Source organism: Malaclemys terrapin, chromosome 16, assembly GCF_027887155.1.
Source record: "Malaclemys terrapin pileata isolate rMalTer1 chromosome 16, rMalTer1.hap1, whole genome shotgun sequence".
Lineage (NCBI taxonomy): Eukaryota > Metazoa > Chordata > Testudines > Emydidae > Malaclemys > Malaclemys terrapin.
Genome location: NC_071520.1, coordinates 14,567,775 through 14,582,427, shown reverse-complemented (window position 1 = coordinate 14,582,427; position 14,653 = coordinate 14,567,775). Strand labels below are relative to the sequence as shown.

Below are 14,653 nucleotides of genomic sequence, written 5' to 3'. Positions count from 1 at the left end.
CACACACATTCGCCATAGGATCTGGCATAACGGAGTTAAGTCTGTTCCCTAAGGACCGCTCCGCAAGTCCTTTCAGGCACTTGGTTATTGCCGCTCGAGGACCAATTGCTCCTCCCAGCCGCCATGGGAATGTTTTCTTCAGTGTTTGCGCACGTTCTCCACAGGCCCAGAAACATTCTCTGCGGGCGACCGCGACATCATCACGTCCCAGTGAAATGAAGATGAATAATATCGGCACGATGGGCAGCCCAGTTATAAATCCAACCACCCTGGAGGCGAGGCAGGCTGGGGCTTGTTTTCTTTGTGCCTGCGTCACAATCCTGGCCTTCAGCTGCTGAGTCTGGACTTCTCAGGCCTTAGGACAGCCGGTGTTATCACCTCAGACACAGGGGGGCACTGTGGCTTAATGCCCTTCGCCTGCTCAAGGAGAGAGGGGAATGGATCATCTACCCCATGCTCTGTATTCAGTGAATGCAATGCACAGGGATGGTGACTGATTGACCGCCCTGGAGACATGGGCCGTAGCAGGGACATCTTTCCTCCCCCAACCCTGCCAGGGTGCCTCAACCCTGACCTGGAGGGAGCCACCCCTCAGCGTGAGAGTGGAGCCATGTCCAGGGCCTGCTCAGTCTTTGGCCTACCTGCTGGAGCACTAGGCCTGTGGCTGTTGTCTGTAAAGCAAGGCCCTGGCCACTTGGAACCGAGAGCAGCAGCTCACTCCAAGTGGGCCATGGAATCGCCGTTCCTCAGACTATTGCCACAAACCTCTGACCATTGCTAACCTAGGCTGGATTGGACAAGTGACGTGTGTCCCTGTCCTAGTCCCCGGGGCGCCCTGTCACTGGGGTAACCAGGCCAACCAGGCCCCTTTCTCAGTGTGATGGGGAGTGCTTCCTGCTCCTAGCGGGTACCTCTACAATTCTCTCACCCCTCCCGGCTGTGCTGCCTCCCTGACTGCGGCACCTCAGTGTCCTTCAGCGTTTCACGCCCTGTGGCTCTGGGGAGTGGTGGTATACCAATAAAAACTAGCAGGATCTTATTAAAGGGGACAAGATAAAGATGCCACATTTATTATAACCATTTGATTTATGACCAATAACTAATATCTTAATCCTTATACACACACATTATACCTAATACCTATACACACACACACACATTTACACACGCACACATCCACCAGATGTTCTGCAGGTGCTGCATTGTTACCAGTCCTGCTTGAGTTTGCAGCTTGGGTTCATAGCTTGTGGCGGCTAACTGGCCAGGAAAGCCGGGCACAAGGACGAGCTGGGTCTCTGTTGGGCATGCACCAATGCCCTTCCATGTTGGCAGCAGAATGTTACCCTCCTCCAAAGTTTTTCATCTCACCCATCCTTTTTGTAGGTTTTAGTTTGAATCCAGAGTCTATAGGTCTTGCTGTGTCACGCTGCCTGATCACTCATCAATTGCAGACATAACTTTCAGCCTTGGACCGGGCTTTGATCTTCCTTCTATTGTACCTTTTCTTTTTAGGGTGGATTCTTTTTACTTTGTTAGGGCTCTTGTCTGCATTTTCAGCCGTTGGTGTTTGAACTTTATTTAATCAGGACAGGCTGGGGCTGGAGGTTGATTCCATCATCCATACATACCTCATTCCCACATCTAAACTAATAAGATTACAGCAGGGTTTGCAAAAATGAAGGTTGCAGCAAGCCCTTACAAAATGGAGTAAGCGTTTTTAAAATGGGGTTTGAATTACAATATGGCAAACGGTGAATAGAGGTTACACTATAGGCAAGTGTAATAAATGGTGTAACTTCTGTTCAATACTGAAGCAGTGCAAGTCTTGATGATTTAAGCAGGAATTGGATTGATAGTGAAATTTACAAAGGCAGCTGACTGAACAGCTATGGCTCTTAACAAGCATCTTAATTGTTAATTAGCCAGTTATTGGGGTAACCGGTTTTATCAATGAATATTGTTTCATTCATAAAACTTTACTTATGAAGTTACATTAATAAAGTGAACAATTAAAAACAATTTCATCAGTTCTACGGTGGCGCTTCTGGGGCGAGGTGAAACCCCCAGGCACCAAGGGACTGGCGAGGGAGCTTCTGTCAACGGTTCTCATTCTGCTGGCCATCAGCAGGGCCGGGAAGGGATCCCACCCTGGGACTTGATGTCTTTCTAAAATCTGCTCTAGGGATTATTTTGGGGGAGTTCCCTGGCCCGGCTTATGCGGGAGGCCAGACGGGTCCCTTCTGCCCTTAGAATCTGTGCAGCACTGCACAAGCAGCGGGGACCATAATGAGGGGAGGGTGGATTTGCTTTTTTCCACTGCCAGGAAATTGGACTTCTGTCTCCAGCAGCTACTGACTTGATGGTCCCCTGGTCTGATCTAGTTAGGCAGGGCCATTGTAAATCTCTTCCCACCCATTATGGCCTGAAGGCATCTAGCAAAGCCTAATCCCTCTGGCATTCTTACTTGGGTGGCGTAGCAGGAGTGGAGCGCAGGCTTTTCCAGGCTTGGGTTTGCACAGTCCCACCAGCAGCCCTTGGCCAGCCACGCTGGCTGCGTTAGTCCCTCCCTGGGGTATGTGGACAAGGCTGGGGGGAGGTTCAGTGGGTGTTAAAGGCTGGCTGCCCCTTTCTTTCCCCTGAAGACAGAGTCCTGATCAGTGGATCTTGACTAACGTGTCACGCACAGGGCGCAGGCCGGGATTTCCTGCTGGGGGGCTCTCCTCTGGGGCTCCCTTCCGAACACCTGCCAGAAGCCGTTCCTGGCAGGAAGGCATCTGGACAGCCAGTGCAGACGTGATCATCTCCCCGCCCGCGCTTGTTGCCACATCAGCGCGCCCTCCCTCCCGAGGGCGGCTCTCTCTGGCCTAGCCCGACTGTCCTCCTCTCGCGTGGCTGGGGAGGTTTGTCTGGACCCAGCGTCTTGTGTCCGCCTGCAAGGAGACAGGGCTCATAACTCCCTCTTAGCTTTATGCTGCTCTACATCGGCTATGAATTATTGACAGGCTGCGAGGCGCGTTCGCTGCCCTTGGTGAGGGAGGGACGGGGCCTGCCCGCGTGCACTGCTGAAGGAGCACAGAGGGGCGTGTTAGTTTAGACACTAAGAATAACCAGGCAGAAAACCCCAGCTTCCCAATCGATCGCAGCAGGACTGCAGCGCCACGCTGCAGGGGAAATTGTTCTTGGCTTCTTTCTCTCTTCCCACCCTGGGCTCTAGAAACGCACAGAAGAGGCTCAGACCAGCTATCCCACGCAACAGGAGCCAAGCTAAACAGGAGGTCGCTACATCCAGCCCTTCCCACCCACAACTGGGAAATTTAGACTGAACTTGTCCATTCTTTTCGGCTCCCATTCTCCATTCCCAAGCTGGGGGGGAAGCGGGGGAGGCATCTCTCAGGCTGCTCCCTGGGCTCATTGATTTTCATTGTGTGGCCTTGGAGGATGGAGTTCAAAGCTGGGGTGGCACCCAGCCGTCCCCCTCCCCTTGTGTGCACCTGCCACTCTAGGCCTGTCCCGTGCATGATTCATGCCAGCTGACTGCTCAGAGGAAGCTTCCTTTGCCAGTAAAAGCTTTCTACCTAAAGAGAGAGATGTCCTGCAATTAGCAAGGTAGTGGGAGGTGGGGGCAGGGGTGCTGCCCGGCTTTTCCTTCTCTCTTCTGCCCTCTTAGCTTCTCTGCAGTGGGGAGCTCGTTCTGAGTTAACAACCTGTGAACCCCTTTCACTAAAATGTCCAGTCTAGCGAACCCCCTCCTAAAAACGAATATTTCCAGGGATTTTCTCCTTTACCGGAGTATAAATTATAAAAGCAGTGAGCTTGGAAATATAAAATGTGTTTTTATGACATGCTTATTACACGCTATTTATTATTAATCATTACAGTATTTTTATTACATTATGAAAATAGCAACACTCTTCCAAGATCTCACTTTCGTAGCTTGTATCACTTTGAATAAGCCTGTTACAAGACAAGGCTCCTATGTTTCATCAAGGAGTATCAGATGTGAAACAGCATGAAGGTATTTAAGAAGCCAACTCAAAGAGTTCCTCCTATACAAGCATTCAGGTCTTGAGCAGTCCAGGCAAATAACTCGCGTTACAACAAAGCTTAAACTTGTTCTTCATAATAATTTAAAAACAATACTAGCTGCCTATTTAATTTTAAAAACAGCCAAAAATATCTACCTCCCTTTCCATTTCTTATAAGGAGTCTTGAAGTTTAAATCTCCTCAGTGTGATAGATATGCTTGCTTTGAGCTGCTTAGCTCTTGGAAGTCCAGGGCCTCTGAGCTGCTGGCCCCGTGCTGCCAGGGGGTCCCTAGGGACAGCTCTGTCCGCCATTGGGGAATTTTTACCCCAAGAACCCCCTGTAACATTTTGCAAACCCCCAGGGGTTCACGAACCCGTTTGGGAACCACTGTTCTAACTCTAGCTGCAAAGGGGGATCAGCATTAGGGGGATGGTAAGTGGACAGTTGCCGTCAGCCGTCTGGCATGGGTATAAGGACCTGAGCAGCGGGGGGTGGAGGGGGGACAGTACCTGAGAGATGGAAGTATGAAGGAAGGTGAATCGCTTGAGACACCACACTGCTTGGTATGTTCTAGCTACGCTGGGTTAGGCTGAAATGTTCAAGAAGCAGCGAGCCCGTTTGGGATCTCAAAGCTGTACGAGCAGAGTGACCCCGTTCAGCTCAGCGGAGTGCCTGTAGGTTTGCACGGGGGTAACTGGGCTCAGAACCTGGTCCAGCCCCCATGGAGAGAATGACAGGTTTCAGAGGAGACAATGTTTTGTCTTGCTCTCCAGTGACTGCTGTGGTCAGGCAAGGGACAGCACTGAGCGGCAGCAGCAAGGGGCCTGGGCCAAGGGAGAATGTTGTGATGCAACCATGGGAGCAGAACGGGGAAGCCCTCTGCTAAGAGGGCCACAAAACAACCCCTCTGGCTTCACTCCAGAGAGCAATCCGACTGTGCTGTGACAGCTCCAGCACATGCCATGCATGGAGCTGTCTGCCCCCGGTGCCCAGGCCGTCTTGGTGATCTCTCTGCAGATCCTGAAGCCAACTCCAGGGACCACATCTGCCCAGTCACTTCAGTGGAGTTACAACAGCCGTGTGTCAGCCCATGTTACCTCCACTGGGATGGTGTCAAAACTGGAGGGTTTTTCACATTGAAGAACTGAATTAGCTGATTCCAGGGCCCTGCCACTTTCAGATGATGCGCAGATACCCACTGGCGGCGGTGAACTAAAGCAACAGCACCTATGTCTTGTGTGGCACGTGCATTGGTGCTCACGTGCCCATAAGGAAATCCCTGGGTATTGACCCCTGCCGTGGTGGGCGGCTACCCTGGCTAACTAGAGAGAGCCCCAGGCCAGCCTAGGACAAGACTCAGCTATGCCTGGGCACGAATGAATGCAGCTCTCAGACTGCCCCTCGGCCCGTTGGGGTGCACCAAGGACCTGGGCCTTCCCTGCTCCCCAGCAAACAGCTGAGGAGCAGGGGGCCCTTTTTCTGGGGCTCCCCAGGACACCAGCGATAGAGTAATGTACCAGCAGTTTAGCTGCAAAGTGCCCCATTCTGGGGGGTGGGGTTGGTGGGGAGGAAGGGCTGGGGCTGTTGAGAGAAGGCTGAATGCAGGCTTGTGTGTGTCCGTGTCTCCTGAACAGCTGCTGGAGAAGCAGCTGCCCAGTGAAACATCTGTTTAGAACCAGAGACCGAAACCCCCTTCCCTGTTGTGCGTGCAGCGTGGGTGCGTCCTGCTGGCAGGCTGATCTGGAACTAGGCTAGGAGAGAACAGCCCGCTGACGCGGATCCATAGGTCCAGGGCTCTGGAACAGTCTCCGTGGGCCCGCCCACTCCCAGGAGGGTAGGCCACTTGGCTTCACTTGCCTCCTTGGACTGAACCACAGTCTTCAGCACCCTGCTCTATGCTGGGAGCTCCCTTCAGCGAGTCCACCTGAGATGGACACCTGAGAGAGGCTTGTACCCCCAAAGGGAGCAATGTACCCTCCACTTCCCTTAAGCGGGAGTGACTCTCAGCCAGTGTTGTAGAAGTGGGAGGTGGGTGGGGGGGTTTATTAGACGTCTGGAACACAGCAGAGAAAGTCCTCAGTTAGCACAGAGAACAAAGTTACAGCATGGCCGTCTTGGTCAGCCCAGAGCTCAGAGCCCTCTGACCCCTCCCTTGTCCTAGTTCACAAGAGTCTCCAGCTTCCAGCAGCCCACACTTAACACGGGTGCCTGGCCCCTCCTCTGCCCTGTTCTCCAACTGGTCAAACCAGCTGGCTTCCCATGGAGGGTCGGCCATCCAGGGTCGTTAGTTGCTAGGTGCCAAATGTCCAGGCAATTGAAGTGGCCATTGTCTTCTCGGATTCTCCATGGATTGGGGGCCCAGGCCCTAGACAGCTAGGCGTCAGTCACTCCTGGATCTCTGGGTCTCTGCAAAGACCTTTTCCCACCACTTAGTTAACCAGGCAGCACATGGGGGAAACTGAGGCACATACCGTATATTCATACAAAATATTACAGAAAATGCCCACTCCGTCACACCAGCCTCAGTTGTTGGCTAACTGCCTGATGTTACTGCAGCATCAGGGAGTCCAAACTGCAGGCTTAAGTGTGCTGGGGCTTGGGAAAGTGGCTGTAAAAATGGCATTTGCCGGAGGCTAATTCTCTGGCTGGTGAGTGGCAGAGGGGGAAAATCCCCCATTTGGGATGGAAGAGACAATTGCACGATCTCTTGCTGTGGAGACAATAAAACCCTTTCTCCTTTCTCTCTCTCTTTTCTGACAGCCAGCAGCCCTTGGTGAGCTGATAAACCCCTCCCTGTAAAGTCAGCCGCAGCGCCCGCCATTCCCAGGTCATCCCATGCTGGCATCGCTTCTCATCAGCCCAACAGGGAGCTGGTGTCAGCGTAACCCACACAGATGCTTCCTGAACTGATGATGAACGTGGGAGGACACTGGGGCATCGACAGGGGCCAGGTGAGCTGCTGATGAATGTCAATCATCTAATTTGCCCTCTGCGGAGGCCGGCTGAGCGTTGGAGTGGCACAGTCCCGGAGGGCCAGGCCTGGGGCTGATGCAGAGAGGAGGCTGAATGCTGATGAAAGGGGTCAGTCTGTCTCTCAAACAGGTGGGTTGTTCCAGTTCCAACCAAATAAACCAGCTTTATAGGAAAAAAACGGCCTCTTTTCCCTGACAAACAGGTGACTCCGAGGGGAGCCCCGTTGGTTTAACTCCCCCTGGATCGTGGCTGGTCACTGCAGGCTGAGCCGACCCAGGAGTGCCAAGAATCCAGCAGCAAGAACAAGTGCACGAAGGGCTCTCTGGAGGGGTAATTTCACAGGCTTTGATCGCATCTGCAGGCGCACACACCTCTCTCTCTCCCTGCAAAGCCTGGAATGTTTATTTCATAAGTGGCCGTGGCCGTGAGTTGCCTGCGGTGGTGTTGTAGCTGTGTCAGTCCCAGGATGGAAGAGAGACAAGGTGGGTGAGGGAATATCTTTTATTGGACCAGCTTCTGCTTGCGAAAGAGACCAGCTTTCGAACCACACTGAGCTCTTCACTTGACAGCTTCTCTCTCTCATCAATAGAAGTTGGTCCAATAAAAGCTATTACCTCACCCGCCTTGTCACGCTAAGTAGCCATCAGTGGCTCATTTGCTTCTGCCCCAGAGAGCTGCCCCAGCAGTGCGGTCGCTTCCCTGCCTTTAGAATCTCAGCTCCAGCTGAGAGCGCCAGTTCTTGAGATGTGCAGCCTAATGTCTTGCCCACCCAGAGCAGCACCCCTAGTTTCAGCCCCTACGAGGGGCGTTGTCCATGGGCTAGGGATAGAAATACAATTCCAGGTATGTCTCCCGATGACTCAGAGAGGGGGGGAGCAGATTGTCAGTGTGGATGTTGGCAACATAAATCCATCAGCGGATTAGTGCTTGGCGGGGGTAGGGATGGGCTACTCCATTTCTAGTGTGGTTTGTTAGGTGGGTTAGCAGAGGGCAGCCTCTAACTCACCACTCACTTGTGCAATTACCTCACGTGTGTTTCAGCTGCAGACAGATGCTGAGACAAGACAATCAATGATCCGTTTTTTCTCATGCCAGGCCGGTCCCCCTCCAGGTTCCTGACCAGATTTTTGGAGCAACTGAAGAAGACTGGGGAAGCACCAGTCTGAGCAGTGATTTTTCTTGGGCTTGCTTCATTGGCTTCCAGGTCTGTTATGCAGGGTAGTTGTAGCCATGTCAGTCCCGTATATTTGAGAGACGGGGGGGGGGGGGGGGGTGAGGTAATATCTTTTATTGGACCAACTTCCATTGGGGAGACAAACAAGCTTTCGGGCGATGCAGAGCTGCTCTTCAGGTGTGGGAAGGTACTCAGAGCATCATAGCACACTGCAAGGTGGAACAGATTATTTAGCATAAGTAGCTAGCACATGTTCTAAGGACCCATTCACAGTGGAGTGGCCCCTTAACCCCTCTGCAGTCACAGGACAAAAAGGGGAATTAGTGAGTTACAGGTTGGTGTAATGAGCCATGAATCCAGCATCTCTGTCCGGTCCAAGTATTGGGCAAGTTTCCTTTGAGGCGGAGGCCTGCAGGTCAGACAAGGGTGGGCAAACTGTGGCCTGTGAGCCGCACCATGTGGCTCGGCCCTGCTCCGGCGCTTTGGCTGGGGCACTGGGTCGGGGGCCACACCACACAGCTCCCGGAAGCTGCAGCATTGCCCCACTCTGGCTTTTACGTGCGCCAATGGGAGCTGCAGGCGCAGTGCCTGCCAGTGGGGCAGCGTGCACAGCCACCTGGCTGTGCCTCTGCGTAGGAGCCGGAGAAGGGACATGCCGCTGCTTCCAGGAGCCGCTTGAGGTAAGTGCTGCTTGGAGCCTGCACCCCCTGAGACTCTCCCCACGCCGCAACCCCCTGCCCCAGCCCTGATCCCCCCTCCTGCTCTCCAAACCCCTCGATCCCAGCCTGGAGCACCCTCCTGCATCCTAAACCTCTCATCCCAGCTCCACCCCAGAGCCTGCACCCCCTGCTGGAACCTGCACCCCAGCCCTGATCCCCCCTCCTGCCCTCCAAACCCCTCGCTCCCAGCCCAGAGCACCCTCCTACACCCCAAACCTCTCATCCCAGCTCTACTCCAGAGCCTGCACCCCCTCCTGCACCCGAACTCCAATTTTGTGAGCATTGATAGCTCACCATACAATTTCTATTCCCTGGTGTGGCCCTTGGGCTAAAAAGTTTGCCCACCCCTGATCTAAGGCCCAGTGAGCGTCTCTGCTGTTTCATTGCTCTTGTTTTCCTCCTTTCCCTTTATTTTTGGCTCCACTTGTGCCTGGACCTCTCCTAGGAACCCCCGCCCCCTGCAAGTTTACTGGAATAAGCACAGCTTGGTTGTTCCTTTTAGCACTAAAATCAACACACGCTAAAAAACAACCTCCCCTCTCTCCCTGCAACTTCCCTGTAGGGATGGCGCCCTGTCCCCCTTGCCCCCAGCCCTCCTTAGCACACTGGCTAGGCCAGGGCCTAATCCCTGCAGCCCATCAATGGGGTGTGAGTGAGGGTGGGAGAGTTTTATTTATATGGCTGTGCCTGCACCATCCAGTCAGAGCCCCAGGACGTCCGCATGGGGCTATAGCTCCTGTGTTAGATGTTTCTAGAGGGCCAGAGTCGGCACTAGACACAGGCAGACTAAGCAGTTGCTTAGAGCCCTGAACAGCTTAAGGGCAGGGCCGCCCAGAGGATTCAGGGGGCCTGGGGCAAAGTGGGGTAGCTGTGGCGCTTGTACTCACCCAGTGGCGGTCCGGGTCTTTGGCGGCATTTTGGCGGCAGGGGGCCCTTCAGTTGCTCTGCGGCAACACTGAAAGACCCGCCACCGAAATGCTGCCGAAGACCCGGACTGCTGCCGGGCCAGGGCTCACGGGGCCCTTGGGGCAAATTGCCCCACTTGCCCCCCCTTTTGGGCAGCCCTGTTTAAGGGGGCCCCTTATTTGCTGTGGGGTGTGTGTGTGTGTGTGAGCGCGCGTGCTCTCTCTCTCTCCCCCTGCTAGGCCCCCCATGGGCTAACACTGCCTCGGGGAAGGAACTGGCTTTCGCCCTCCTCTCCGGCAGACCCCTGCTCTTCGGGTAAATTTGTTGTGTCTAGCTTGCCTATCCAAGGGCCAGAGAAGTGGGGTGTCAGTCCCGTGAGCTCATGGAAACGGGCCGACCCTAACAGCGGCTATCTTAGCTCTGGCCTGGCCTGCAGGCAGCATGGCACTTGCTGGGTGGGGAGGGGTGGCACTCTAGGATATCCTGCAGTGCCCCCGTTTACCAAGAAGGGAGTTGTTGCTTTGCGCAAAGGTGTGGTCAGCAGTGTGCGGGACATGCAGCTAGAAAGGCCCTAGCCGTGCCCCTGTTCAAAATAAGGCTGATCCTTGGCATGTCTCCGGCTCTGGCTGCAGGGGCTCAGGAAGGGCGTAAGCCCCTAGGAGAGCTGCGGCCTGGGGGTCGTGCTGATGGGCACAGGCCCCCGCCCCGCTGCAGCAGTGACTGGCTTTGCCAGAGCCCTGCAGTCCTGGTGCGGGCAGAGCAGGCAGGTGGGACCCGGGAGTCCTAGTGGCCAGGCTGCAGCTCTAACCACTGGGCACCATAGCCTGTGGAGAGCGAGGAGTGGGGCTCTGGGAGGACTTCCCCCGTGTCTCCCTGCAGGGGAGGCCGGGGCTTGCGGGGCTCCCCTGTGCCATGCGCCCGCCCCGCCCCAGCCCGCGGAGCTATGCCCCCCCCCCCCGCGGCGGGGGCAGGTGGGCCGGGCCGGGCCGGCGCGCGAGGGGTTAAGCTCAGCCCGGCTCCCGGCGCTGAATATTTAAGAGCCGCGCGCAGGCGGCGGCGCAGCCCCGGGTTCCCCTCGAGCCCCGGACTGCCGAGGCTGGGCGCGAGCCGCAGAGCGCGGGGTGGCCCCGGGGACAGCAGCCGGCCGGAGGATGCGGCGCCTCGCGCTAACTTTCCTCGCTTTGCCGCTGGTGCTCCGCGCCGCTCCGGGAGGTGAGCAGCCCCTGCCTGCGCCCCGGGGCTCCAGGGACCGGCCCCGGCTGCAGCCAGGGACGGGACGGGGGGACTTGCCTGGGTCAGGACCGAGCGACCCCTTCGGGATCGGGCTCTGATGTCTGGTGACTGCGGCGCTCTGCCCCCCAGCGCCCCGGGCATGGCCCCGCGGGGGGAGCGGGACTCTGCCTGGTGCCCCTGCCCAGCTCGCTTCTTCCAGACTCTGCAGCTACCTGGCCTCGGTCCCCGCCTGCTGCCGCTGCTTTTCCTGCTCTTCTCCAGCTGGGGCCAGGGGCTCGTCCCCTTTCCTCCGCTCTGGCTGTGTGTGAAAGGGGGCAGGTGGGTGGGAGGGTTTAGAGATGGACCCAGGGAGTAGGGCTGGCTCCGTCTCCCCTCTGGCTGTGTGTGGAAGGGAGCAGGTGGGTGGGAGGGTTTAGAGACAGTCCCGGGGAGCAGGGCTGGCTCCAACACCCCTCTGGCTGTGTGTGGAAGGGGGCAGGTGGGTGGGAGGGTTTAGAGACAGTCCCGGGGAGCAGGGCTGGCTCCAACACCCCTCTGGCTGTGTGTGGAAGGGGGCAGGTGGGTGGGAGGGTTTAGAGACAGTCCCGGGGAGCAGGGCTGGCTCCGTCTCCCCTCTGTCTTTGCGGGCAGGGTGGCACACAGACACTGGCATCACCTGCCTGCGAACAGCACTGGCGGTTCAGGAGCCTTCCACCTGCTGCTCTCAGCCCCTGGCATTCCCAGCTTCTCTGTGGGCTACAAACAGCCCTGCCCCTCTGGCAAGGTCCGAGTGCCCCAGCATCCCCTGCCATTCGTAACCCACCCTGGGCGGGGCAGGACATAGGCGCAGCAGCTGGGGCGAGTGGCTTGCCCTCGCTTTGGTGCTGAGTCCCAACCGGCTCAGAGGCTGGCCATGGAATTGCTGGCTCCCCCGGGCAGGGCTGAGCTGCCAGCAGACTGGTGGCACCAGGATCATTTCAGTGGGAGAGGGGGGCTCATTTCCATAAAGCCTCGTACCCGGTTGTTTCTTGCCTTAGCGAGGCTGTTTCCTGCCAAGCTGTGGAGAAGCCGCAGCTGCGTCTAGGGATTTACTGTGACTGGATCAAGTGCACAGCCAGTGGCCAGATTCTGCTCTCCCAGCCGTTGGTGTAAATTCACGGTAACTCCACTGATGTCGGTGCGGATCCAGGCCAGTGATGGAGTTCAGGGGTTTGGCTCATTCTCTTTATTAATTAGAACTGGCTGGAAAATATCAGCAAATGAAATTTCAATGAAAGACCAACTGAATCTCATGGAAATATTTGTGATATTTTCCATTTGCTGCCCAGCTCTGCTACTGGCAATAACAACACTCAGCAGGTGCCTGGCAGTAAGCGTGGTTAAGGTGCTGGCCCGGGATGCAGGAGTTCTGGGTTTAATGCATGTCTCTGCTACAGGTGACCTTGGGGGAGTTGCTAGGGGCAGATCTTCTAAAGAGCTCTGCTTCCATTTAGACACCACAAGATGCATCCAGAACTGAGTTTTCTGGCTCTCAAATCGCCAGAGACCAGGACTCCTGCCCCACCCAGGGAGGAGGCTTCCGGCGTGGATTGTGTCCTGCCAGCCGCTCCTGGGTTTGAGCCTGAAGTTCTCTGAGGCGTCCTTGTGAGAGGTGCTGGCTTCACAGCTCAGCAGGCTGGTTTGCTGTGCCCAAGTACCACGTAGGCAGAGACTGTGTGAGCCTTTTGCCCTGTCCCACCAATGAGCCTCACACCTGATCTGCAGGGACCATGTCGGGTGTGAGGGGGAAGAGCTGTCTCCACAGCTCAGCCGGGGATGCCAATAAATGTCTAGTCAGTGCTGAGGTTACACAGGAACAGCCAGGCTCCCAACTCCTCTCACTGAAGGCCCTGATCAGACCCCAGCTGCTAATACTTTTTGTTTATGGAACTACTGACCCGTGGGACCAGGGCGCTCCAGGCGAGAAGAGCCGTATCTGATTGCTGAGCCTCTGAGCCATTCGGTTCAACGTCCGCTCCTACTTCTCTTCATCACACGCGGACGCTTCAAATGGTGCAGCAGCTGCGGTTGGCCAGACTAGCCTGAAAACCCACAAACCTGGATGTAGAGCAGGGGTGGGCAGACTACAGCCTGAGGGCCACATCTGGCCCTTCAGACGTTTTAATCCGGCCCTCAATCTCCAGCTGGGGAGCGGGGTCCGGGGCTTGCCCGGCTCCATGCATGCCAGGTCTCCGCGCAGCTCCCGGAAGCAGCAGCATGTCCTTCCTATGCGTAGGGGCAGGAGGGGGCACATGCTGCTGCTTCTGGGAGCTGCTTGAGGTAAACGCAGCCCGGAGCCTGCACCCCTCATCCCTCCTGCGCCCCAACCCCCTGCCCCAGCTCTGATCCCCCTCCTGCCCTCCGAACCCCTTGGTCCCAGCCCAGAGCACCCTCCTGCACCCCCAACCCCTCATCTCCAGCCCCCCCCCCAGAACCCACATCCCCAGCTGAAGCCCTCACCCCCTGCCGCACCTCAACCCCTAGTTTCTTGAGCATTCATGGCCCGCCATACAATTTCCATACCCAGATGTGGCCCTTGGGCCAAAAAGTTTGTAGAGCCTTTGCTCAGCCACTCGGACTGCAAGATGAGGGACCTTGCAGCACATCGCTGTGCACTGGGAAGGCTGCCTAGTGCAGGGTGGGGGACTCAAGGGGTCGGCACTGAGATTTCTTGGCTCTCGCTGCCAAGTGACTGGTTCCAAGCCATCCCAGGAGGTCCGTGAGTGACCGGAGTCAGGAAACTGCTCTGGAGGCTTGTGGCAATGTATGATTGACAGCTCCAGTCCAGCTCCCTGGCTGACACTTGCTCCAGTCCAGACAAGTGTCTGTCTGTTGCATTTGGCACTTCCGGTAGAAGAGCCAAGAACTGAACTGGGTGTAAAGACTGACCTGCCCCTAGGTACTGGTGGGGAATGGTGTGTGTGAGATGTAACACTGCCTCTCCTCTGGCTTTGCCTGACTTGCACCTAATTAGACAACTTCAGAGCCCCTTGAAATTGTGCATTCAGCACCCAGACATGTCCTCGGTCCGTCTGGATCGGTGGCTCTTTGCACAGCCCCCCTACCAGGTCCTTGTTCCTGCCCAGGGGATCAGCAGATGTCCAGTGTCATAGGATATCTACAAACAGGGAAGTTGGCCTGCAGCACAGCTCTGCTCCTGTCAGAGCAAACTCAAGCCCCTCCAAAGCACAGGAGGTTTCCCTGTTGGGCTGTGGGGATCATGCTGGAGAATTGAAGTCACTATTGCAGGAGTTCACAGAAGAACCTGAAAGGGCAATTGATGCTCTGCCACAGTGGGCAGCAGAAGGAACACAATGGCCTCCCATTAATGTGCCAGCTAAATCCTCAGGTGAATTGATTGGCTAGTTAGGCTTCTGATGACCTGGTCTGCAAACGCAAATGAACATTTTCATGCAGATTTCACCACATGCAAATGGAGATGCCTGGGAATGCTCGGAGTGCATTACTGGAGGTTGTTTCAGGTCCGGGTCATCTGAGTGCAGTGCCTAGAGGACCCGACTGGAATTTGTGATCCCACTGTTCTAGGATCTGCTGGAAATTGAGAACCGGTGGAATTATAGACTAGCTTGGGCTAGGACAGGTG

General features: G+C 55.9%; 1 protein-coding gene across 1 annotated transcript in view; it reads left to right on the top strand.

Moving 5' to 3' along the window:
• Positions 1–10,861: 10,861 nt before the first annotated feature.
• The window catches only part of LOC128824654 (carbonic anhydrase 15-like), a 28,379-nt gene continuing 24,587 nt past the window's right edge, over positions 10,862–14,653 (top strand). The window contains exon 1 of the mRNA XM_054006416.1: positions 10,862–11,010. Within this exon, the coding sequence (XP_053862391.1) occupies positions 10,950–11,010 (61 nt within the window). The 5' untranslated portion in view covers positions 10,862–10,949. The remainder of the gene's footprint in view (positions 11,011–14,653) is intronic.